This window comes from Olea europaea, chromosome 16, assembly GCF_002742605.1.
Source record: "Olea europaea var. sylvestris chromosome 16, O_europaea_v1, whole genome shotgun sequence".
In the NCBI taxonomy this organism is placed as follows: domain Eukaryota; kingdom Viridiplantae; phylum Streptophyta; class Magnoliopsida; order Lamiales; family Oleaceae; genus Olea; species Olea europaea.
Window position 1 is genome coordinate 18,919,063 of NC_036252.1, and position 27,207 is coordinate 18,946,269.

At 35.0% G+C, this 27,207-nt stretch overlaps 1 protein-coding gene and 1 pseudogene across 1 annotated transcript; one reads left to right on the forward strand and one right to left on the reverse strand.

Moving 5' to 3' along the window:
- Positions 1-13,833, reverse strand: LOC111412730 (DExH-box ATP-dependent RNA helicase DExH8). The gene is made up of 14 exons (XM_023043649.1): positions 13,532-13,833; positions 12,859-13,036; positions 11,552-11,725; positions 11,276-11,426; positions 5,799-6,113; positions 5,490-5,636; positions 5,234-5,414; positions 4,170-4,450; positions 3,967-4,086; positions 3,700-3,779; positions 2,861-3,149; positions 2,574-2,768; positions 1,749-2,270; positions 1-841 (listed from the first exon to the last, which is right to left on the reverse strand). The coding sequence occupies exons 1-14, from the start codon at positions 13,701-13,703 to the stop codon at positions 614-616; spliced, it is 3,033 nt and encodes a 1,010-aa protein (XP_022899417.1). The 5' UTR covers positions 13,704-13,833; the 3' UTR covers positions 1-613.
- LOC111412731 lies at positions 13,756-27,046 on the forward strand (annotated as a pseudogene).
- The last annotated feature ends 161 nt before the right edge of the window (positions 27,047-27,207 follow it).

Genomic DNA, 27,207 nt, shown 5'->3' on the forward strand with positions numbered 1-27,207 from the left:
TTGATGTGCCTCCATAGCTTACAAAATAAAGGGTAATACCGTCTATGCTTCACAAACTTCTAAGATCCTCTTAACTAAATGGGTAATTATATTCATACTACAGTTTTATTAGTTATACCATATTTTAATTTCATTTAAGATTCTCAATCTTTGCTCATTAAATCTTGCATCCCTGATTTTTTGCAACGCATTTTTATCTCAACCTTCATCAATTAGCATCCACCAGCACTTCTCATCTCATGTAACAATTTTCAACGAAAAAGTCTATTGAGGGCATATAATAACTTATTTAACCATCATATTTATAAAAGGAAAATAAATGTAAAAGTGCGACATTATTTTTCACTTGGTTTAACACACAAAAGGAAGATTTTGACTGAAACCATTACCAAAGACAAGATGTGCTAATTAATTAAAGGTTGAAGATAAGAAATGAAAAAAAGATAGGGAGATAAGTTTTACTGGAGCATAAAGGTTGAGCCTTGAGTGCAATTGAAATATGGTGCAACAAATAACAAGTTTGTCATGAATATAATTACCACTACTCTAAATTTTCCTTCACCAGGAAGACAACAAGCAACTTCGTATACACACAATCTCCCGCAGATAACTTCTAATAAATAGGACACAAAGTAGGATGCAAATATTGACGGAAAAGCATCTTATAGTCGCCAAACTGAACTTCGGTAGGTGGATGCAGATCAAAAACGTATGAAACAGGCTTTGAAGTCGACATTGATTTTCTAGCTGTCAGCTCATCAAACAACTGCCCAAAGCTTGATTCATCAAATGGAAATGATTCTCTTAGAAGGAAGAAACTGTCCCTTGCCAACTTTTCCACCTAATAGAACATTCATGTCAGCAAATATAACAATTTATATCAAATGCAAGAACAGAAAACCTAAATTCTTTTCCTATTGAGACAAAACAGCAATGTTTAAATGATGTCTAGATAACTATCCAACTGTTGTCTTCAGTCTGCACAAGCAACTAGCTGTAAGGAGAAAAACAAAAATTTGCAAGAAAAGTCTGTCTTTAAAACAGTTTTTACAATATGTCGTGCTCTATTGGTGAATTTGATAATATATTTACTTCCACAGTTCATGTAATGCCATTCCATGCCCATATCTTATCAGATCTCAGATAAAATTTCTTTCATGTTTAACGTTGTTTTCCCATAACAACAAATCAGATTCATGTTCGAATCAGACATCAGGCTGAAAACTTTTTTCAGTTAAAAGTAATTAAATATTTTATTAATCACGAGTATATTATCAATTTATACAAAAAAGAAACAACATAAAATTGGGCAACCCGGCTATACAAGTAGTAGCCGCAGCATTAAACCAATTATACAATGTCAAATAAAATAATTCTTTAATATGTTCTGTAGTCCTTGAATGATCCTCAAAACAGCGGTTGTTTCTCTCCTTCCACACACACTAGATGATGCTTTTTCAGTTAAAAGTTTCTTAGTACAATAAACATTCAACTGTTACTTCTTCCACAATGGAAAAACTAACCGTTTTCAGTAAAATTTACACAGGCAGGATAAGTAGGAAATAGAATATGTAAGTCCATGTTGGACAAAGCTTTTAAGTACTCATAGGCTGGTCAAACTTCATTTTTAACCACACATTCCTTAGAACCCATAACTTTTATCTATGTTTTAACCACACATTTTTTGAGATCTGTGCTTATAAACACTTGAAAGCTTAACCAAGCAGGAACTAGATTTTTTCCGTTACCTGTAATTGGGAAAATCTGATATTGTTCATGGTTAGGATTACTACCACTTCTTGCAGGGACTCTGCCAACAATCGGATAGCCAGATACTCAAAGAACGTTTGTATGGAGCTTTTCTGTCCTTCCTTATATTCATGATCAAATCTAGGAAACCATAATACGCATTTGACTTTACTCCATGGAACTGTGTCTTCCCCTGCTCTGGACATGATTGTCTGATATGGATGACTAAGTCCCCAGAAAATTTTGATGCCCGATGGATCAGGGATGAGGGGATCTGGTTGAGATGATGTGGAAATTATACAGGAAGAGTCATAGTGATAAGAAATATGGGTAGAAAAATAAAGATCAAAGTCGTCCAATAATAGTATGTATCCATCCGAAGAAAAATCAGGAAAAAATCGAACAAAAGATGCTGCATCAGTGTCTCTGTCATCTTGGCTGCACAAACTCAAGTCACTACAGGATATTGCTGTTGTACCAGATTCGTGAGAAAAGAGGCACGAATCTCCATTGCGACATCCCTGCAAATACCCCAACCAATTAAATTACATATAGCCCCCTGTTTGGTACACATTCTTTAAAACTCATCTTTCCCCAAACTCATTTTCAATAACACATTCTTCCGATAAAATGATTTTGCACGTGGACCTATAATTTTCCCATATTTTTTAATCAACTATTCTGAAAAAATCACTTTTCACAAAATCTGTTTTCACAATATCTACATCAAACAGGCCCATAATAACAATTTAGAAGAGCCATCATTTACAATGGCCAAGAGAAAAATTTAAAGAATAAGGGCTGAAATGAGCAAAAATAGATACCTGTAAGGAGAAAAAGAATTTGCAAACTGGTCTTTTTGCTTGGAGTGAATGAGAAAATAAACATTGGCTACCCCTGTTGCACAAGCCATTGATGAAAAATTTACACATCGATGCACCTCCAGCAACATGACGTCTGTCATCATCGAGGAATCTATGCCGTTCTTCAGATGCATCCTCAGTAACTTGAGTTCTCATCTGTTTCATATGGAAAAAGAAGATATCACCATCGTGGCAGTGATATGGCATCGTGGCAGTGATATGGCACCTTGACAAGCAAAACATGGTACCTCTTTGACGATCAATGCCAAATTTCTAGCCATCTTATCCATTTGATAATCACTGCATCCAGCAAAAGGTACAGCAACACATCTTCTCAACTCACTATCAAGCTCAAGGTGTTCATCCTCTACAGCCAGTGTATCCGTTTCCCCTTTTTGCTCACATTCAAGTTGGCACGTGTGCCAGACATATGGATCATAATAAAATGGAAGACTATCAGATATAACCAGAAATTTGGGTCGAACCCGGTGCAGAGAATGGAGGATTTCATCATCTGCAAACAACACACTCAGCAGTCAGCATTAAAAATTCAAACTTTCAACATGTTGAACCATCTCATCTCATTTAGAAGTTTAAGCTATTAGACAATGATAACTTTTGTTTATATAAATTTAGTCTTCAACACAAGGCGTGCTAGCAGGATTTATTTATTTCAATAAAAGCTGGACACAAATACTATTTTCATACATGTATGGAGGTGAGGCTCGAACTGAGAATCTTAGCTTGCTATGGTACCATGTTAAAACATGTCTTCTAAAAGCTTAACATGTAAGAAGATCACATTTATTTATAATAAATTTAGTCCCCAGCAACACCTCCCCCCCCCCCCCCCCCCCCCCCCCCCCCCCCCCCCCGGGGCGATTTTTTTTTCCGATCAATCTGTCAAATTTTAGCGGATTGCGACACCGTCGCGAAAAATGACGAAATTGCACCCGGCGCGATTTTTGTTTCCGATCAATCAGTCAAAATTTAACGGATTCCGATACCGTCGCGAAAAATGACGAAATTGCCCCCGGCGCGATTTTTGTTTCCGATCAATCAGTCAAATTTTAGCCCGTTCAGACACCCCTTTGAGTCAAGAATTTGAGCGTTTTCCTCATTATCAACCTTAAGAATCTGTTTCAGTCGTTCAAGACGACATTTGTCCTTCAAAAACAATGCATGCACAGGTTACATAACTTGAGAGAAATCATAAATTCAACACCAAGATGTCTCCTTGGAAGTGAGTACTATGAGGGTTGGGGCAGAGAGAATACAAGGAACTATGGCCAAATTACCCTTAAAGAATGTTGCCAAAGTTGAATGCACTCTAGTTTGGGAGAGATAATATTACCTTCAAAGCACGTTGCCAGAACTGAAATGCACTCAAGTTTCCCATATATAGCATCTCCTTCCTACCCAAACCAGTGTCCTTGCTGTTTCCACTATAATAGTAATCAATGTACTCCACAAACTGAAAATTAACAACTCCTAGTCAGTAGAAATAAGATCATCTGAACAATGAAATGTAACACAAATTCAATTTGTGGACAATACCCGATTTTCCTGACCAAAAGGAGAAAGAATTGGTAGAGGTTGGAGATCCATCAAAATACCAAATACAATGCCTTCACGTAGCATTCCTATTTCCCCAAATTTGATAATGAGGATAGAAGCATCAAACGACAGAGAGAAGCTAGCAAGCAGTCGTCCATAAAATGTAGGCTCATGGTGACCCCTAGGAGATGCTTTTTCCAATGCACGAATGTGAACCAGCAGATTCAGTGCATCGTCGACAACATCGGGTTGTGGAGGGTCCATGGCCTTCTGCAACAACACTGAAGGGAAAGAAATAGCAGTCTGATCGGCACTGATATACATAGAACTAGGGACACAAACTATAGAACATAAAGAATCCAGGGAAGACAATGTCACATAACATATAGCATTAAACTCTTGGATTTTATAAATCGTTGCTTGGTGGGCACCAGCTGACTTCATTTTTGTCTTTTAACTTATTAACAGGAAAAATGCAGCTAGACCAGAAAAATCTATATCTAAGCATGGAAGTGTCTAAAAGAGATAGGTTTTTGGTAGTGATAAAATTATTTAACAATATCTTATAGCATAAAAGGATTCCTGATAAATAGGAGATGAATGGTCCATTAAGAAACTAAAGAAGTACTAAGCTCATAAGTCACGGCGAAAGTCCTATTTGCCCATTGATTAAGATGCCATTCAAATGTCTTAAAACAAACAGTTTGCTGGGTATACATATAATATTAAAGTTGATTGCTTACTTAGAATTTTAGAGGTGAGAAACATTACTTGTATATTTTTATTGATTTAGGAAAAGCATATGAAGGGTACTTAGAGGGAATCTGTGTTAGGTGTTACGTAAAAAATTGAATTTTTATCCAATGTATCAAGCATATGTACAATAAAACAACTACGAGTGTGAGATACGGTAAATTCCTATATCATTTTTCGCTTGTATCGAGGTTTGACTCCAAGTACTTGTCATTTTTACTCCAGTCAAAGCCACTTAATGAGTACTAGCTACAGCAAATGACATCGAAAAGATCATCTCAAAGAATAGTAGGTCAGAAATGGCAAACTACCTTTGGGGTCATTAATGGCTCTAGATTCAGCACAGCAAATGAGAAGTACTTGTTGCCTTAATGACAACCTCAGTATGGCTGGGGGTTCATAATCCACAAGCTGATTAAAGAACAATCTTGTTACCAAGCGATACACGTGACCATCACAAGTCCGACCAGTTCTCCCCTTGCGCTGTTCAGCCTGTGATACAGAGGTTGAGGACAAGAAAATCCCATTCGAAAAGTGAATCACAAGGAGCCCAAATTCAAGCAATACCTGGGATTTGGAAACCCATACAAGCTCTGCAGAATCGTTTTTCCGATTAGTATCCCAGTAAACTTGCAATGATCGACAGGAATCAATGACATAGCCTACTTTGGGTATTGTAACAGAAGATTCCGCAATGTTTGTGGCCAATATTATCTGCGCTAGTGATGATGTTTTAAATTCATATAAAAAATGCAGTATGTTCTAATAAAGATTCTGCAAATGTTTGCATGAACTTTAAATGGACAGTATAAAACATCACTGCCATATGCAAGTGAAGTAGGAACTGAAACTAAGAACAGAAAAAGAAAATGTTACCTTACGATGGGATTTCCAGATTCTCATTGCTTTCAGAGCTTGTTCAGTGTCAATACTCCGATGTAAAATATGAACCTTGAAACATTCACCGAATGGTTTCAAGAGGAACCACTGCTGTTCCAGTGCATAGAATGTTGGAAGGAAGACCAAAATGCTCTTCTCAATATCTGGTTCATTTTTGTGAATATATAACACCAAATCATGTATAAGCTTGTGGACTTCAGGCTTGAAAATTGCTTCGGCCATGATTGGGCTTGGTCCAGAACAATATTTCAAAGAGGGGTCTTCTGATTCTATACCAAGAAGATCAATTACCTGTTCAACAAAAAGTTAACAGGACACCACCTTGATTAGAGAACAAAATTATGTGAAACTTATTCCAATAGGAAGAATCCATGCTGTCCCATATTTGAAGAATGAAGAATGTCACAAGATTTGAGAGATTCATTTTTGTGTGAATATACGAGCATAACAGAGAAATACCAAGCATTTATTAAAGACAACTGTTATCCAGTTAGGTAAATGGGTATGCATCTCTTGTACTTCCATTCAAGTGTAAATCATACCAAAAATGAAGGTTAGATGCCAAATTGACATTCAGTACTGGAAAAAATGTTATAAAATCTGTGCAAACATGTATAGCAAAAAGCATTGACAAGTCTCAACTCACTAAGACTTTTTGTAGAATCCTGAAGGTCAGCTATAAGCCTCTCTCTCTATATCTCAAGTTCATTAACCTTCTTCAATACGGCTTTATTGACCTTTATCCTAAGACTCTCCTTAAATAATTGACGGTATGCCTCACGAATCTCAGATCTTTACTGTGTTTGCACCAATCCCCTGTTCCCCTAGCGGGTGGCCTTCTTCGACTGCCTTGACACCTTAATATCAAGGAATCCCACCTCTTCCACAAGTAGGTGGAGACCGGGAGGGTCGGAAACCCCAACGGGAAACCTCTCTCATCCTCAGAGTCTTCCTTATAGTTCTCACTACGTTCCTCATCCCCAACCTTCTCACTATCCTTGTCTGATTCAATCATAAATATAGACGCGAATGCCATATAGTTCTTTTCATCCTCGGTGCTAGGGGAATCGCCCCTGATATCTTGAATTGGATTCATCATCAGTTAGTTACACTATTAATGCCTTACCCTTTCCTTTATTCAGATTCTTCTTAAAGATAGAACATTCATTCCTATAGTGACCAAAACTCTGACACTCATAACATCTAACTGACTGAAATTTCTTATTAGAACTCTAGCATTAGTCTTATTACGCTTGTCTTTTTGGAATTTACTAGGGGCATCCTTTTTCCTCTTTTGAGGTTTTCTCTTATTCCTCTGAATTTTTTGGAATTTCTTAACAAAATAAGCTATCTTATCATCTCTAAGGATCTTCGTATCAGTAGACTCAAACTCTTCTTCCTTAACAGTGTTCAAGGCTATAAACTTCTTAGGTTGAGATATGGTAAGTTAACAGGTTTTAAGAGATACTACAAGTTCCTCTATCTTAACTGTATCTAAGTCCTTGCTCTCTTCAATCGCAATAATCTTGGTTCTAAACTTCTCAGGTAAGGATCTAAGAACTTTTCGAACAATTTTAGACTCGAAAATTCTCTCTTAGGTTGAAACTAGAGTTTACTATGTCATTTAACTTCCCATAGAATTCATCGAACGGTTTATCTTCCTTCATTCTAATTTCTTCAAACCTAGTGGCTAACATTTGTAGCTTGAAGTTCTTTACAGTTTTGGTTTCCTCGTGTGTGGTCTCTAAAATATACAGAACTTCTTTTGCGATTTAACACATTGATACATTCCTAAACTCTTCGGGGGAGGCAGCTATCAATAGGGCATGTAGCCTTTTACTATTCCAGTTGCACTCAACTAGTTCATCCTTAGTCCAAATCCGTGGGGATAACTATACCTGAAACAATAGTAAAACGGAAGGTACAACCATTTTGTATACTAATCCAAATCCGCTCTTCTAAAAACTTAGACTCTTATTCTAACATTCCAATATGCATAATTGTTTTCGTAAAAAAAGGAGGTACAAGAAGAGATTGACTTGTCTAGATTAAGTTAGGTCAGGAATCGAATTGAGGCTCTGATACCACTTGAAATAACGAAGTTTGACCCAACTAATACCTAGATGGGGTGAATAGGTGTTTTATGCGGAATTTCAATTTATCAATTAATAAAAGCAGCAAGTTGCAATTATTAATTAATCCAGAGAAATTCACATGCAAAACTATCCTATAGTGAATTACCACAGTTAGTAAATTGCTGAAAAGTAAATAACACTAGAAAATTGATGATGGCGAAAACCCCTTGCGAAATAAAAAAACTCCGGAATCAAACGAGTAAAAATTCACTATAAACGAATCAACTTATAGTACTGTCAGACTCGACTAATTCAAGTACTGTCAGACTCGTGGCTGTAATTGCCAAAGCCCTCCTGACTAATTGATTTAAATTATGTGATTACTATAATTACGTGCATCTATATTTCTATAATTATATAATTATGGTTGATTGATTTTAAATATAGTATTACTACAATTACGTATGCATATATATATATATAATTACGTTTGATTGATTGATTTAAATTATAGTATGACTACAATCACGTGCGTCTATATAGGTAATTACGATTGATTGATTTAAATTATATGATTTTCATAATTTTGTGTATATATGTGTGTACGTGTGTATAACTATGATTGTCCACACTACACATAATTCATAAACCATTGTTTAAGGTAAGGTCCAAGTTCTTCCTTATGTATTTTATCAAATCCCCTTCAAATTAACAAGGTAAGTGTAGTCATACATTGTATGTTAAATAGTTTTTCTTACTTCAAAATACGGAATTCGATTTATGAGAGTGATATGAGTCATATATGTTTATGTTCAATGGACCGGAGTTTGGTAACGCTACGCACGGGAATTATAGCAACGAAGTACGATTTTTAATTCCCGTGTCTCCCTGTCTGTTATGATTATGCACGAGAATTATGGCCACCCACGTTTGGTTTTTAATCCCTGTATTTCCTTATGTACGTTATTTTATCTCATTGGCTATGATTTTTCCCCTTTTAGGTAATTGATTTTAAGGCGTTGAAGTTTAGAACGAGACTCTAGTGGTATAATAAAAAATAAATGATTATGCTGATCGTGTAATACTTTAAAAGATAAATTTCCATATATATAAAAAGATAAATTAGAAAGATTCATTTCTAAATAAGTAAACTATCATTTTTATGAGAATATATATTTGTAATTATAACTAATTGATTTAAATTATGTGATTACTATAATTACGTGCGTCTATATTTGTATAATTATATAATAATGGCTTTTACGTAACCGAATGGTATTATATGTGCAAGAAAGATGAGGAAACGATCGATCATTTGTTCATTCATTGTGATAATGTTCGCTGGATTTGGAACGGTATACTTGGTTCTCAATCTATGGTTTGGGCGCTGCCTCGTCGTATAGAAGACGTGCTACGGGCATGGAGAAGAAAACTTCGAAATAAGGATAACAAACTAACACGGCACCTTCTCCCGGGTTGCTTTGTATGGTGCTTGTGGAGAGAAAGGAACAACCGCTGCTTCGAAGACCAAACAAAGATGAGAGCAAATAAGAGAAACATTTTACTTTACTTTGTATTCTTGGTTTAATGCCGTGGCTAAAGCTCCTATAGACAGGTTGCCTAATTTCATGTTATTCCTTACTGGTTTAAAGTGATTGTACATTCCCCGGGTATTTTCTTTTAAGTAATAAAATTATCTGATTACCTATCAAAAACTAAAATAAAATAAAATTATATAATAATGGCGGATTGATTTTAATTATAGTATTACTACAATTACGTATAACCATATATGTATAATTATGGCTAATTTATTTTAAATATAGTGTTACTACAATTACTTACGCCTATATGCGTATAATTATGTATAATTACGATTGATTGATTTAAATTATAGTGTTACTATAATTACGCGTCTCTATATGTATAATTATATATAATTATGTTTGACTGATTTATTTAAATTATATGATTTCAATAATTACGTGTATCTATATATGTGTGTGTATAACTATGATCAACTACACACATAATTCATAAACGGTTGTTTGAGGTCCAAGTTCTTCAGTACGTATTTTATCAAATTTACGAGATAAGTGTTATCATATGTTGTATGTCAAATCATTTTTCATACTTTAAATTACGAAGTTCGATTCATGAGTATGATATGGGTTTTATAAGTTTATGTTCAATGGACCGGAGTTTAATAGTGCTATGTACGAGAATTATAGCAATGAAGTACGGTTCTTAATTCCCGTGTCTCCCTATGTATGTTATAATTATGTACGGGTTTATGACCACCTAAGTTCTGTTTCTAATCCCCGTGTTTCCTTATGTACGTTACGAATTCCTAAATTTTAAATATAAATTATGATTATGTGGCTCATTTATTGAGATTTTATCTCATTGTCTATGATTTTTCCCCTTTAGGTAATTGATTTCGAGGCGTTGAATTTAGGAACGGGTCTCTAGTGGTATAATAAAGAATAAATGATTATGCAATTCGAATAATACTTTAATGTTTATGATTAACTATTTGCTTTTATTATTATTATTGTAAGTTTAAGAGCTATTATCTTTTATAAAATATTTATTTTTCAATATGCTCTAATGATCAAAAGGAAAAATTTGGGTCGTTACAAGCATGGCTTTCATTCAAATGTAAATCATGCCAAACACACAGGTTAGATGCCTAATAAACATTCTGTACTGGAAAAATGGTAAAAAACCTGTATAGCAAAAAGCATTGGAACAAATTGGTTAATGCGAAATTCCAGTAACCAATTTCGAATAAAATGGCATTCAAATGGCTTGAAAGGTAATCGATCATTTATGAATGCATTCATAGAGTTCCGCACTACTGTAAAGGCAATGAGGCAATTAAAGTTGATTATATATAAGTTCCACTTTACATGGATTTCAACCTAACCTGTCTGCATATATACATACTTTAAAGAATTGTCAATATGCCTAATAAGAAATCTTAAAATCAAGTATTTCCAAATTCTAATGACGACGATCATTTAGAAAATTAGCCATGGCCATTTTAATTTTTTTTCCTTTAGTTAGGTTCAATATCATTAGTATTTTTTTTGTAATCTATGATTATAATTGAAGCATTTAATCACATAGCACTCATTGGAGAGACCTCATCCAACCATCGAGAAGTCCTTCAACAGACCGAACAATCGCTGAGACAGAAATATCCTAGGCAATCAAAAACATAAAACAGTTCACAGTAACGTACACCAAAAATCAAAATTTTAAGGGAAAAGAAAGTAGAAGATGTTTCGCTATCAGATTACCAGCTGATCTCCACGTGAAGTAATAGCAAGGCAGCGATAGGTAATTCCATAAACATTGCATTGAATGCAATACCTGTTCAAGATATGTCACTTTCCGCTGATATATGATGCTCTTCCCCGTGCTAGGAGGGATTGCTAACACTTCTACCCTATCACCCCTACCAAGATCCTTGAAGTATTCACGATACCTTGAAATATCAGCAGTAGCAGACATCAAAACGACCCTAGAAAGCCACAATCCATTTAGAACTCAATCTAAGCCAATCAAATCGTGAACTTTAGATTGATGCTCATCATTATGCTAAGAGACATGTAGAAGGAGAAGAGACTAAGTCAAAACAATGCTAACCTCAGGTCATTGTTTTTTAGCAAAAACTGCTTCACGCAAACAAGAACAAGATCAGACTCCACAGATCTTTCATGCACTTCATCAAGAATAATAACTTTATATTTGAGCGCTTTCAATCCCTTCTCTCGCATTTCATCCAACAATACACCTGCCGTTTTAAATATAATTTTTGACCTGACATAGAAACTTGACACGGTTAGACAATATAAGTCAATGGTTAAACAAATAGATACAGCATAGTAAGGAGTAAATTGCGATTAGTCATAGGAAGAACGTAACATTAGAATCCAAAAAGAAGACAAATTCGTGCTAAACCCTATAAGGCAAATTGTTAAATGCCTAAACAAGGGTCTAATTGAATCTGAAGATAGCAATAAAATTAGACAGGCATCAACAACCTTGAGATTCAACCTTGGCCAATCCCACAACTCTTAACTCTTGTTTCGTATTTATTAAAATCAACATTTTAATTTAAGTCAAAGTCAACAATTAATTTTAACCACACATTTCATCAACTTTTATTAAAATCTACTAAAAATATGATTTTGATCCCCACCAACCAGGGGCTTGGTGTTGTATATCCAGCTTTTAAAAAGACATAACAGGATATTGAGGTGTAACATGGTGAACAAAAAAAATGTCTTAATAATTATTAGAATGCAAAATAAGCAAATAATACAACAATCCCCAAAATATATATTAGAACAATAAAAAATTGTGCAAACAAATAAAAGAAATTATATGAACTAACAAAAAATGAAACTACTTTAGTTGGTTGGAAAGTTGACTACTCCAGAATTGGGTCTACAAGAAAAACAAATTTTCAATGTCTTAGAAGTAGCTAGTGGAATAGTGGGCTATGACAGAAGTGGGTCAATCCGAATCTTTTATGTTTTGTGGACCCACACCTAAAGAAGTTCACTTAACTAAGGTATGTGCATTTAGAAGTTGCCTAATAATCAGCACTTATATAAGCTTGCATATGCAAACACCAGGCTTATGAGTTAAAATAAGCACATCCAATTCATCAATGTAAGATAACCATTATATTTTTTATTAGGAAGTTGTTGCATTATTGCACAGTTTAATGTTAGATTCATTTGGAAGAAAAAATTTTGACATCGGGAGATCTTACTTTGAATTCGCGTTCACAGTTATTTTCTAACATAATTTTTGCCATATTAGAAGGAAATAGATTCAAATACCAAACAAGAGACGTTAAGAAGCCCTTTTTGGGTCAAAACCGAAAGCAAGCCAGTGAATAACAAATCTTTGCAGATATATCAAATTATCAATCATAGAACTACCTAGCCGAGAAGACCCTTGAGTGACCAATGTGATACCCAACCTCTCCACCTACTTCACAATTACGAGCTTTTGCCACCATTCTTGCAACAGCTACAACAGCAAATCTTCTTGGTTGTGTACAAAGTATAGGCTCCATATTTTCTTCTAGTAAGAATTGCGGAACTTGTGAGCTCTTCCCTAGAAAAAAAAGAAGCAAATATTTGAGGAATAAAATAACTGGTTTCATCATATGCCAAATCCTTCTCCAAATAGTAAACCAAATAGCAATGTGCACATACATTGGAGCAGAGAAAAATTATTATATGAAAATTGGCAAAGAAAACAAGAGTGGCCCTTGGAATAATTGTAATTCACTTCTACAAAAAGTTTTCTTTTTGCACATAATAATATGAAGTGCGATTGTATTGAGAAACATAGCAGTTTACTTTGGGCTTTTCCATCTTATTGGCTGTAAATATGCTCTTGGTTGTATAATATAATCCGGCTTTGTTTCTCGACGATCGATCAGAGGAACTAAAGTCTACACAGTGCCAACGGAAGAAAAGATCGAAAATTGCGGCTCTTTCGGACTTCAACATTAGCAACTTATAAACATCAAACAACGATATCGCGAGCAAATAATGCAATGTCAAAAAATTGAAAAAATAAAAAAGTTGACGTGAGGTTCACTACCGCAACCGGTTTCGCCAACGATGAGAGTAACTCGATTCTCCATAATCTTCTCGACAATTCTGTCCCTCAGTGCCATCACCGGAAGGCCGGAGAAGTTCGACTCCGCCGACGACGATGCAACAAACGGCGATGAAGACGACGAGTAAGACGATGATGTCGGCGACGTCGCCATGGCTGTATAATTTTCCCAAACTCAAATCCAAAACCCTCACAAACGCTCAGAAATGTGCAGTGGAGCAAAAGTATTTGCGAGTTATATATGGTATTTTCTCAATAGAACACGGACACGGACTCTCGTCTACTGCAGTCCCTTCCTGCGAATACTTTTTAAGGATTTGACGCGCTTGAGAGTTTGTCAGTTTAGTACTCGTGGTGAATGACCGTAGATTTTGGGAAGGGTTCGATGTGGCCAAATCGTATGGAGGGTTTTACGAACGCGAGGTACAATGACGGTATATTTGTATTTATTCCGTACAGAGTGGGTCCGGATGGAAGAATTCAAATGGACGTTGATTGCTGCCTAGAGTGGATTCTCCGCATTCGCGCCTTCTTTTCTTTGTTTTCAAATTTATTTTTTAGACAAAATGTTGGAGATGAATTTAGGTTTTATTTGTCTACTATTTTATCATATTATCCTTGTTTGAGCCCCATTTCGGGAGAAAAAAATATATTTTTGAATAGTATATTGATGAGAAATGTGTAGTTAAAAATTGAGAAAAAAAATTTTGATTTGTGTATAATATTATTTTATTGAAGAATGTGTAGTTGAAATGATGTTAAAACACTGTTTAGATATGCATTTTTTTTTCAAATAATGGGGCTCAAACAAGGACATTATTTTGTTTACAGCATTCATTTTCAATCACACATTCTTCATCAAAATAATATTATACGTAATTCAAAAATCTTTCCTTTTTTTTAATCACACATTTTAACATCAATAACTATTCCATAATACATTAGTCACAAATAATAGGGCACAAACAAGCACTTAATATCTGGAGTATGATACATCATTTGTAGATTCATATTGGTATAATATTATAAAACTTTGGTTATGCTGATCAGGGATTTTACTCGAGTACAATACTAATATAACTCGTAATCTTGGAATTCTTATTCATTAACCTCTATGCTAAGTTTCAGCTTTGTCAATTCCGACTCCCATCAATCTTTATTTGCATTTCAATATTTTGTCGTGGCATTTATACACAATTAATGTACATGGAGACACGTACACCTGTACATTTGTGTGTTTATAAGTTTCGAATAGTTTTCTCATTTCAAGTCTTCAAAACTAATCACGCGCTCTTTGATTATATCACTTTCCTAAATGTTTTTCCACCAACATTCAATTTTCCACTTTCAACACAGCAGAAAGGTGGGTTATTTTTCTTAATTTTTCCAATTTTCATTGCTTTCATTTATGCTATCATCTTCACTTTTTTGTGATTTTGAAAAAATAAAAAATAAAAATCTTTATAATGAAATTGAAATCTTTACATGTGAAATTTGCTCGTGCTGTTGAATTTTTTGCGCCTTTTGGATATATAACTTTTTTAGTAATGCTGGTTTGATTTGCAGTAGGAAAATATGAGTCATTCAAGCAGAACCTATATGTTGAGAACCTTCCCGATGACATCCGTGAACGAGAAGTGGAAGATTTTTTTTGCAAGGTAATTTTTAATAGCCATGCTTGGTATATTCTCCTCTTTTTGGTTCCTCATAATAGAACTCTTGAGGAGTCTGTGATATCTTCTGCAATAATATTTGCCCATTCGATCATAGATTTCAATTCTCTAGTTCTTTAAATTTATAATCTATATATAATTTCATGCATAGCTGGTTTTAATACAATCCATTGAGCCAATGAGAAGCATGTTAATTTCACATGAAATTATAGAAGAGTGCCAACGAGATGATTAGAATGGTAAACAAAAGTTACAAAACCATGATGAAGAATGCGGCGAATTCAGGATTTGGAGTGAGCACGGGCATCCGGTTGATTGTTGGTCACAATAAAATATTTAAAATTAAATATAACAAGTTATATTATTTTTGCTTGTTAAGGAAATAAATTAAGTAGAATAACTTAGAATAGGCAAGAGGAATTAGGTTTATTGTATTTCCATATTGGGACTCTATTGCCACACGTGTATTTTTGATAAGTATATATAATTAACGTGAAGGAGAAGGGTTTGTTTTCTCCCTAAATAGTCATACCAACTCTTTCTCTCAAACATGGTATAAGAGCTAGAAATTGACTTACTCGAGCACGTGATTTCGGGTGGTTGCTAAATTTTCTGGTAGGCCGCACTTAGTTCCCTGTGCTATCTGACCTGCAGGCGTCATCTAAGGTTGGGTGTCCAATTTTTTGGTGGGTCTAGTGTTTGGGTCTTGGTCAGAGTAGCTCGTCTTGGTCGGAGCAATTCTCTTCTACCGATCGCAAGTATTTTTTAGCCTTGTACGTTGTAAAACTCGACGACTCTTGTCTGTATACTCGTCTCCAGCAACTCTGGTTAGTAATTTTGTTGGATTTTATTTGAATCTCTGTTCGACACTCTCGATTGTTGAAGTCAGTGGTGGTATTCACAGTGAGGTTTTTTTTTTTTTGGTGAGTTGGTCTTGTGATAGATCAATTTATCTTGGGCTACTTGAGTGTATTTTATATTTGGGCTCAAGTCGATTTTAGGGCCTACTTGTGTTGGATTACTATTAATTTCATTGTTGAGCTAATTAGTTGGTTTGTGGGTCTTTAATTATTGGTAGCCTTATTCTCTACGGTCCAAAAACTAGCTAGTTTGCATAAATAATATTATGTCATCCAAAATGGAGATGTTCAATTTGACTGGACCCATGGCGCCTAATAATTGAATGAAAGAAATTACACTTACTGGGCTAGATGTGTTGATGTCTTCTTGCGGGGTAAGGGTTTATTTGACCACTTGATTTTAGATAAGCCATTTGTTAAATCATCAGAAGCTGATTCTACTCTTAATGATTGTTAGGATCAAGAAGATAATGCAATTATTGGACTTATAACTAGTAGCATTGAGCTTCATATTGGGTCTTTCGCCCTCTATATGTCCACAACTAAAGAGATTTGGTAACATCTTAAACATGTACATTCTGGAACTGGAAATGTGACTCGAATCTATGAGACGTGTAAACAGTACTTTGGGCTTGAGAAGGGCTCTTTCAACCTCGTTAAATATTACAATAAACTTTTGGCTGTGTGTCAGGAGAGGAATGTGCAACAACCTCTCTCTTAATTAGAAGGTTATGGAAAGACAGCAGGAAAATATTGATGTTATTAAACTTCTTATTGGACTTCCACCAAAGTTTGATGCAATCCGGGCAAAGATATTAAGTGGTAAAGAACTTCCCAATCTTCCAGAGACCTTTTCTCGTGTTCAGCGCTCTACTCTATCAGATAGTATACCTAGTGGAGATCATTATGCTTTTATTGCTCGAGGTGGCTAATTCAAGGGTGGACGTGGCTTTAGTCCTCGGGGTGGACGAGACACTAAAGGCACTGGTCGTTTGAAAAATTGTTAACCTTGAAAATGTACTAACTGTGGTCGTGTAGGTCACTCCGTTAATTATTGTTGGAACTTACCTGGCAAACCATCTAGATCTGCCAATCATGTCTCGTCTAGTGATGACCATCACCAATTATCTGGACCAGTAAATGACTCTATCTCTACACAAGGATTTGATCTCTTATCTATACCACGGGATGAGTATGCTGAGTTCTTGGCTCATAAACAGTTTGCTTTTACTTCTATGGCCACGCTTGCTTAGTCAGGTACTACACCTTCCCACTGTCTATTGTCAGCCTCTCACAATCCATAGATTATCGATTCTGGAGCAACTAACACATGACTAGTTCGTCCACTTCTCTCATTAATTATCATCCTATTAATTCTTCCACATAAGTCACTCTTGCTAACAGTTCCCAAACGAGTGCTGCAAGCTTGGCCAATACCTATCCAGGCCCTAATATTGATTTATCGACTGTCCTTCATATTCCTGGCTTTCCCTTTACTTTATTATTTATTAGTAAAATTACCACATTACTTCAGTGTTCTGTGACATTTTATCCTTTTGTGTGCATTTTTCAGGATCTCAAGACGAAGATGATGACTGGTATGGGCATGAAGTTGGTGGCTTGTATTACCTGAAACTTTCACTAGTCTCCTCACCTCGAGCTCTCTAGTCTTTGTTTCATCTACGCAGTGGCATTGTCGTCTTGGTCCACTTTCTCTATTTATTATAAAATGTTAAGTTGTGAGTCTTCGTACTGTGTCCTCCATTGAACGTGAAGCTTGTCAGCTTAGCAAATATCACCGTGTGTCTTTTCCTTTACGTACTAGTAGTCGTGTTTCTGGTTTATTTGAGTTAGTTCACTCTGATGTATGGGGACCAATTAACATTTCATCTAATAAATTTCAATATTTTCTCACTTTTGTGGATGATTATTCTCGTATGACTTGGTTATTTCTAATGAAAACCGTTCTAAATTACTTTCTATCTTTCAAGCTTTTCATACTTTAATCAAAACACAATTTAACAAAAAGATTCATTTTTTGCGTTCTGATAATGCCAAAGAATATATGTCGGCTTCATTTGCTTCTTATCTCTCTTTCAAAGGTATTAATCATCAAACATCTTGTGTATATACTCCACAGCAAAATGGAGTTGCAGAACGTAAAAATCGTCATTTATTAGATGTTACGCGTGCTCTTCTTTGTTATATGCATGTTCCTAAAATTTTTTGGAGTGATGCTGTTCTTATTTTACGCTATTTTATTAATCGCATGGCATCCTCTATTTTGGACGGTGCATCTTTCTTATCTCTTTTGTTTTTCTCATCTCCACAGTACCCATTACCTCTAAAGGTTTTTGGCTGTGTTTGTTATGTTCATAACTTTAGCTCTGGCGGTGACAAACTTGATCCCTGCTCTATAAAATGTATTTTCCTTAGTTATTCTCAAACACGGAAAGGGTATCGTTGCTATAATCCCTTTTTGCAACGTCACTTTGTAAGTGCATATGTTACTTTCCACGAGTCTACACCCTATTTCTCTGCTTATAGTCTGTCTCTCGACTTCACTTGAGATGCCAGTAGTTTACGCGTTCCATAGCTCCCTGTTGGTATTTCTCTGGACCTTGCCTCGTCTTCGTCTACTCTACCGGAGTTGTCTTCCTCTCAGAAAGAACTGTCTCCTCCTTTATAGGTTTATACCCTATGATCTAAGCCACCAACATCTGTGGCCCCATCCATCACATTGCTGTCTACAGATCTTGCTTTCATTGTCTGTTCTAATCCTGAGTCACTACCCATTGTTCTCTGTAAAGGTAAACGTACTTGTGTAACTAAACATCGTATTAGTCACTATGTCACTCTTGATTTGTTATCACCCTCATTTTCCTATTCACATCCCAATTTTCTAGTATTTTTGTCCCTAAGATAGTGGTAGAAGCTTTATCTGATCCTGAGTGGCGAAAGACTATGGAATTATAAATGGTAGCTGATGAGTGATTTACACTCATTATATTATGCCATTAATTTCATGATTATGCTATCTTGGAGAGTATTTTAGAAGTGCTAACAAGTAATTTTTGGTGTTGTTTTGTAGATTGATGGAAGTGGAGAAAACAAGGGCTAACAGAGGCCAAAGGAAGGCAATAGGCAAAAGTTAGCGAAATTGGATGAAATGACCAAAATGTAAGAGATCCAAAGTTCGAGGATTAAAATGAAATTAATCAAAAGTTGTGTTGAAACTCGCGATGAAGATCCGAGAGTGCTAGGAGTTAATTGGATGAAGGAAGGTGTCAAAGGGATCAAATTTAGTCAAGATATGATCATAAATCATTTTCCGACCGAAAAGTTTTGCATCGAGTTTTTGGCCTCATATTGAGACTCATTTTTTGACATAGAAAACGATTGAATTGGAGAATAATATCTGAAGAAAAGTTGTAGCCCTTTGAGTTACCTTTCCAACGCATATTGAATCGTTTCAATCAGATATCAGGAGAAAGAATTATGATAAAAATACTAAAAGCTGTGCAGTGTAACCGAAGTAGTCCTCAACGCCCAGGCGCTATCCCTTAGCGCCCAGACGCCATGATACTGAAATTTTGATAGAAAGTCAGTGCCCAGGCGCCGCCTTGCGAGATTAATTTTTTTTTGGATTTTTACCATTCTTTCTCAGCCCAACTCATCTCCAAATCTTTCCCTAAACTCGAGGACATTATAAATACACAATTGAAGACATAAATTAGGGGGGAGCCGCATAAGAAAAATTTGTGGGTTCAAGCCACGCACGGGATTGGAACGGCAAAATAAGGGGACAATCTGGAGAGGAATAGAGGGAGATTCAGGTGGTCAATTTGGAGGATTCTAGGGAAATTGGAGCTGACAACTTCACAGAAGGTTGACTGCCTCAATTAATACAACTGACGGCTGCTGGACAATTTGAAGAATTCAGCCGGCAAACACATCCAATTTGAAAGAGGGACAGCATCAACCATTAAAGAAATCAACCGAGTACGAGAGGCGTGAAGGATATAAAAGGGGAGAATTGATTTAACACTTTAAAATAGTTTCTATATTTCTTTGTCCTTTATGTTTATTATTTTAAATTGTTTGAATTTCCTAGATTTGATCATGAGCTAAAATTTAATCTAGGTTTGATGTAGCCAAACTCGAATTTATGGTTTGATGAATTTCATAATTATTTAGTTTAAATTTCCCGCTTATATTTAATTGTATCATGATTTTAATGCTTCCAATTGCCTGATCAACAATTGGATGATTTGATGCTAGTCAATTTCGACGCTCGAGAGAGTGGGAATTTAGGCGCGTTCATAAGATTGATACAATACAGAATTTATAGGTTTCGAGAGAAGGTATAAATCTATGAAGCTTACTCCACAAAAGAATCGGATCTTTTATAAATTCTTGATTTTCGATTTCGAACAGAGATGTTGGAATTGAGATTTAGGGTTAATTTCTAGTCAGTGTTCGAGAGAGGGGGTTAGAAATACAATAGGATTTTTGCTTTTAAATATGGGAAAATTAATCGGAATAATTGGAATTCATTGAATCAAAATTGAAAGTTAGGTGAAATCAATCCCTAAGCCTTCTTAATTGATTATTTGCATTCTCCAATTTGTCACATCCAATTCACGATAGATTAGTTTTATTCATTCATTTATAAAACATTAAATCATTCCATCATCAATTTGGCTAGATAAAGTAAACGCGGACATAATTATAGTACTCAGTAGAAGGTGAATATGAATCCCTGTGGGTTCGACACTTTTCAATCCCTTAATATACTACAAAACTGGACACCATATGCCCGTGGTTTAAAAATCATGTTACATAAAACGCATGACAAGTTTTTAGCGCTATTGCCGGGGATTGTTAATTTGATTTTTACTAATATTATTACCAAGTAATTTCTATTTCTATTTTAATTTAGATTTAGATTTTTATTTTTTTATTTTGTTAATTTTGGCTATCCACCCTGATTATTTTTGGTATTCGTTCTAGGTACTACTCAATAGTATATGCATGATTCCAACATTGGCAAGAGAGTAGAGCAATTTAAATAAGTGATCTCGACATGGATACAAACTACCCGCCCGAAGAAAATATCTTTTGTCATATTTGCTGGAGGATACACTACAATGAGCATTGTTGGCATACACCTACCGACCCCCGGATAGTAAAGCTTGTAGGGTTCGTACATTATTTAAGATATCAAAAAGAAGCAATTGACAAAGCTAATGAAAATTACATGCCTGTGGGATATTATGTAACTGACGATTGGGATGAAGACATCACACTTACAGGAGATGGTCCTCCTCTATTGAATGAAAGGGTAATTGCAAAGTACTATAATGCACTTGTCAAAGAGGGAGAGCGCAAAAGACGTATTGGAGATTGGAAGTACTGGAGTGAATTCAAAAGGTGGAAATATAATCCACTCGAAGGGGTTAACAAGACAGATTCCTCATTGCCTGTGGATCAATAAGTCAATCCGAAAAAATTTCAACGATCGTAGAAGAGCCTGAAGTGAGTGACAACTTGATTTCAAAAGAACTAAACGAAGATGTAGAAATCAATGAAGATGAAAACAACGTACATTCATCCGAATTCATTGATTATATGGAAATTGATTTGTGATTAAGTCTGACAAAGTGATTGAAGTCTATATTGTTAAGTTTGAATCGGATGGCCTAAAAAGATCCTATTACATTGAAAAGGACAATGATGAGATCTGGAAAAACAACGAAGAGTGGAGCAAAGTCAAAAGAAGAAAAATGGACAGGGCATCAAAAGCCTTCTTTAAAATTCCATGATGTAATTGTCAAAGTCATGCTAATGACTATAAAGAAGCGCTTCTTGGGAGGCAATCCAAGCATTTTATTTTTATTTTTATTTCATTTTCTGTTTTTGATTAATAGAATAGTTTAAGTTATTTTATAGTTTCTATTTAGGAATTCACCAACCATATCCCATCTTCCCTTAGTTTTATAAGTAGTCAAGTTGGTTATTATTTGTTTGAGCTAAGTAACACTTGTTCCACGTATTTAATATCTAAAATTTGAGTTTTTAGGAACATGACGTCGCGGAACAATCATACCAACTTTGACAAGGAGAAAACATGAAAAATCTCAAGTTTGGGGGAAAAGCTAGAAGAAACGTCCATCAAATTCAACATTAGACAATTCAGGGAAGTCCTCATCTTTTTCTTTTAATTTAACATTAGGGACAATATTTAGTTTAAGTTTGAGGGAGTGTATTACAAATTGTCTAAATGCTTAAATTTTTTTTTTTGTTCTGTGCGATTTGTGTGCAAATTTTTTGATTTGTGTGTTTTAAAAAAAAACAATTTATTTGTTTGTTTTTTCTATTATTTATATATTTAATTTTTATTTGTGTGCATTGTCAAAAAAATAAAAATAAAATTTCGTGTTTTTGCATGCTTGTGTGAGTTGGAAAGCCTTGCCGGCGATGATATATATTATTGAGAACATTCGTTCATTTATGAATTGTGGATGAGTTATGTGATCAAATTAAATTTTTACTTATTCGTGTGAAACGGAAAATATTTATGCACGTGAGTTAACTGGCGTTGGGCATGAGTAGGTTGATTCTCGTTTATAGGTTGAAATAAAGAACTTAGATGCTAAATTCAAACAACCATTAAACATCACAATACCCTTAAACCAAACTTAGGACGTTTGGATGATTGCACTATTGTAGGAAAATTTGGAGATAAATGTGGATTCCGTATGTCTTAATTTTTGTGTGGATTGCCTGAGACCAATAGGATGAAAATTGGGTGAAAACCTTAAATTAGAGGTCGATTTTCGAGAATATGTGTTTAATATATATATATATATATATATAAAGAGATCCCAATGAGGACAACTTTAATAATTTCATTGTGAATTGTCTCTTCGTAGCTTTTATGACTTGAGTAATTAAGCCTGTAAGGGTTTAAAACCTAGTGTCCTAAAGTCGTCTGATTTGGAAGTCATCGACATAAAACTCGCTACAATGGTCATTTAGAAAGCTTAAGGGAGAGATGTCTGTACAAAGAGTGATTAAAGAATAAAGTTATATATAAAAAAATATGAAAAAAAAGAAGAAGAAAAATTGAAATCGCATGCCTTGATTAAGCCCCAAACACTTGTTTTAGAGAATTAAATCTTTGATAAGGGGTTAGTAACTTGGTTGATTCCTAGAAGTTGAAGCAGTCAAAAATATAAGGAGAATCTTCATTTGTTGATATTTTGAACTGCAACCAGTAAAATCTAACCAAACTCGAGTGGTGTGAGAAATTAGGAGTGGAAATTAACCTTAGAATACACCTTGGGAAGAGAAAAAAAATAAGTTTGGGCGTGTGTGAATCCCACGAGCGAAGTAAGAAAATATTTGACTTTAAAGGTTGGGAATTGGATTAACTTATTATTGTACGGCGTTGTATTTCACTATTCAGTATTTCATCTACAAACTGGCGTAGGTTATGTTATACTTGTAGTTTATGTAGATGCTATTGTTATCATAGGTGATGATGCAAATAGGATAGCTCGGTTGAAACAATTTCTACAAAAACATTTGTAGACCAAAGATCTAGGCAAACTCAAATATTTTTTAGGTATTGAAATCGCTAGGTCTCGAGCAGGTATCAACTTATCTCAGACAAAATATATACTTGACCTATTAGATGAGGCAGGTTTTCTTGGAATTCGTCCAGTTGATACTCCCGGATCCTAATGTGAAGCTTTTGAAAGATGAAGGAGAATCGTTTGGTTGGAAAATTGAATTATCTTATCATTACACGACCAGATATTTCTTATGTAGTCAGTGTTGTTAGTCAATTCTTGGATGCTCCTCGAGTTTCTCATTGGGAAGCTGTGATACGTATTATTTGGTATTGAAAAAGACTCTAGGTCTTGGATTATTGTATAAATCGAATGGACATATCAGAGTAGAAGGAATTACAGATGCAAATTGGGCAGGATCTCCGTTATACAGACGATCCACTACTAGTTTCTGTATTTTTCTCGAAGGTAATTTGGTGTCTTGGAAAAGTAAGAAACAAACGGTAGTAGCAAGGTCAAGTGTAGAAGTGGAATATAAGGCGATGACTCATACTACCAGTGAGTTGACATGGTTGCACTTTCTTCAAGAATTCAATCTCTCACCTTCTACTCCCATACCAATGTTCTGTGATAATCAGGTTGCTTTACATATTGTATCCAATCCAGTCTTCATGAGATGACCATACACATTGAAGTTGATTGTCACTTCGTTCGCTCGGGACAAAATATTGAATGGTGATATATGTATACCATTTGTGAAGACAAGAGACCAACTTGCTTATATGTTTACAAAGTTGTTGACTAGTAATCGATTGAAGTTTCTTTGTTCCAAGCTCAGTTTATATGATATATATGCTCCAATTTGAGGGGGAGTGTTAAGAAAATAAATTAAGTTGAATAACTTAGAATATGCAAGAAAAATTAGGTTTATTGTATTTCTATATTGGGACTCTGTTACCATACGTGTATTTTTGAAAAGTATATATAATCAATGTGAAGGAAAAGGGCTTGTTATCTTCTCCCCAAACAGTTCATACCAACTCTTTCTCTCAAACATTGCTAAAAATGAACATATATTTTCTGCTACACATATATATTAAATCGGGTGAGTGACATAGCGGCAAAGTGCCATTTATTTCAAATTTATGGTCAAGGGTTTGAATCCTTGTAATTGCATTTAGCCACTAAACTTGAACATATATTATTTTATTAGATTTAGTGCCACAATTCAATGAATACAACGATGGTCAAGGCTTCAATAATTTTAGAGATTGGTCAAGGTTCGAATCCCCAACTCTTGCATATTAGTTTTAGTAAAAAATGTTGAATTAGAAAAAAAGCACTTTCAATTTGGTTGTGAAAGCTTCAACCAATGAAGCCATAAGAGAAGTTTGTGAAAATTATGAATTACTAGCTATATAATATAAAATTTTTATCTATCATCAACAAAAAAATTGCTTTCGATGAATCAACACGGGTGGTCACGAGGGCTTGCCAGATGTTGGATTCGCCCCTATAATGGAGAATATAATTTTTGATTAAGTTTCTTGATATACAATGAAGGATAGGGAAGTTAAACTAAGGTAGTTAGGATAACAATTCAAGTTTTGAACTGATCATGGTCCACATGGATATAGTAGTTCTGTTCTTAAAAATGATGTCATTAGTCTAATTGAAACTTACATTTTACTAAAATTTCTCATGCTTTACCCTGATTGATATTATTTACACTATTGGGGTTCTTATTGCATTATGGACCAATTGTGCACGTAGATCGAAAAATCCTTCTGAGGTCTCCTGGTTGTGCTTTTGTTGAGATGATTATAGAGTTCGATCATTAGCAAATTTCTCTATTATTTGCATATCTCAATATTTCATAGTTTTCATGAGAGTTTGAAGAATTTTGTGATGCTGAAGATGCCATTCAAGTGCGTGATGGGTATGATTTTGATGGAACCAGGCTACAATTTGGTTATCTTTATATGACATTTTCTGTTAGTCATAAAGTTGCTTGAATTTGTCCATGCTTTCTAATTTACATAGGTTGAACTTGCATGTGGTAGGCATGGCTATTCATCATCAATGGATCGTCCCAATAGCCATAGTGGAGACGAGGTTCTTGTGGAAGAGTCTCAAGACGCTCTGATGATAGGGGTGTGTACATTACTTGACCTTGTTGTTCAGTTAATGATGTTGCCTGATGGTCACTGGATTTTCTAATTCAGCTTAGTGGCAAGATCTTAAGGTAAGTCCTAGTTCTGGTTAATGTTGGTCCACTGCCACCATTATCTGTATAACATCCACGTTTATGAATTGGTCCTTCCGTACTTATGATCATATCATCGAGCAGGTGATGTTTGTTTTCCCAAGTTTTCCATGAGGGTGGTGGTAAGATATTACAAGAAAGCTTTGTTTTGGCATCTCCAGTTTTTTTTATTTTATTTTATTTATTTATTTTTGTGTGTTGGGTGGGGAGAGGAATGTTTGGAGGTGAAGGGAACATGTCATCCATAATTTGGATGCATGCCTACGCCTACAAGATATGTGGTGTAAGGAAATGTCCATATTCTTATGTGCTTGCAAAGAGAATGATAAGCCCTTGAAGTAATGTAGTAATTCAAATTCAAATTCAAATTTTGTTTTGTTATAACTCAAATTGTTTTGTACGGTTGCTCTAAGTCACTAAATCTCGTCAGTAATCTATGCTTCATACATGCTTGCGATGAACCATTTGCAGTTATCATCCGCAGTAAACTAGGAAGGAATCGATTTTTAGTTGATTTGAACCACATTTCATGATTCTGATTTGAATTGCTTGATGAGATATGATGGCTAAAAAGTTAAAGGATTAGTTTGCTAGTATAGGTTTTGAGTTTGAGTTTTCTGGTTTGGAGTTCTTTTGAATCTTGTATTATATTCTGCGGCATAATCGATGTAGTTATGCCAATCAGTTTTGTACTTGTAGATTCTTGGCTCCTGTAGTTCACTTCTATTGGACATGGCTGGTGTGTTTTATGCATTTGGCAGAGACATCTGTAACACCACTGTAGACTATTAAATGCAATATTTTGTTTCCATGTCCATAGATCAAGAAGCTTGATGACTTGGACTTCAGAAATGTTTTCTCTGGGGCTAGGGTTCACGTATGATGGAATTTTCACATATAAACATGGCATATTAATTATTTAATGTTCTAATATTATTGTTACATATATTTAGCTCATAACCCATTCTCTTTCATGACAGGCAAAGGAATATGATGCAAGCGATTCTAGACCTAAAAGTAGAAGTCACAACTACAGCTGTTCTAACTCAAGAGGAATGAGCAATAGGCGCAACCCAAGCATTCGTAGAAGCGATAGAGCAGGAGCAGGAGGAATAAATTAATATCATTTTGTTTCTTGGTTTAGAGTTTTTTGTTTTCACTAGCTATCTATTAACTCAATAAATCTCCTTGTAGCAAGTCACTTAAATCTTCAGCATAAAAACCATTAGAGCAGTACTTTGTGTCTGATGTTCTGTGCAATGCCAGTGTTTACAGTCAAATC

Coding starts and splice junctions, on each gene's coding strand:
- LOC111412730 (XM_023043649.1), bottom strand. CDS start 13,703: ATGGCGACGTCGCCGACATCATCGTCTTACTCGTCGTCTTCATCGCCG. Junction 11,427..11,551: donor CTAAAAAACAATGACCTGAG/GTTAGCATTGTT, acceptor GTGGCTTTCTAG/GGTCGTTTTGATGTCTGCTA. Junction 842..1,748: donor TCAGATTTTCCCAATTACAG/GTAACGGAAAAA, acceptor ATGTTCTATTAG/GTGGAAAAGTTGGCAAGGGA.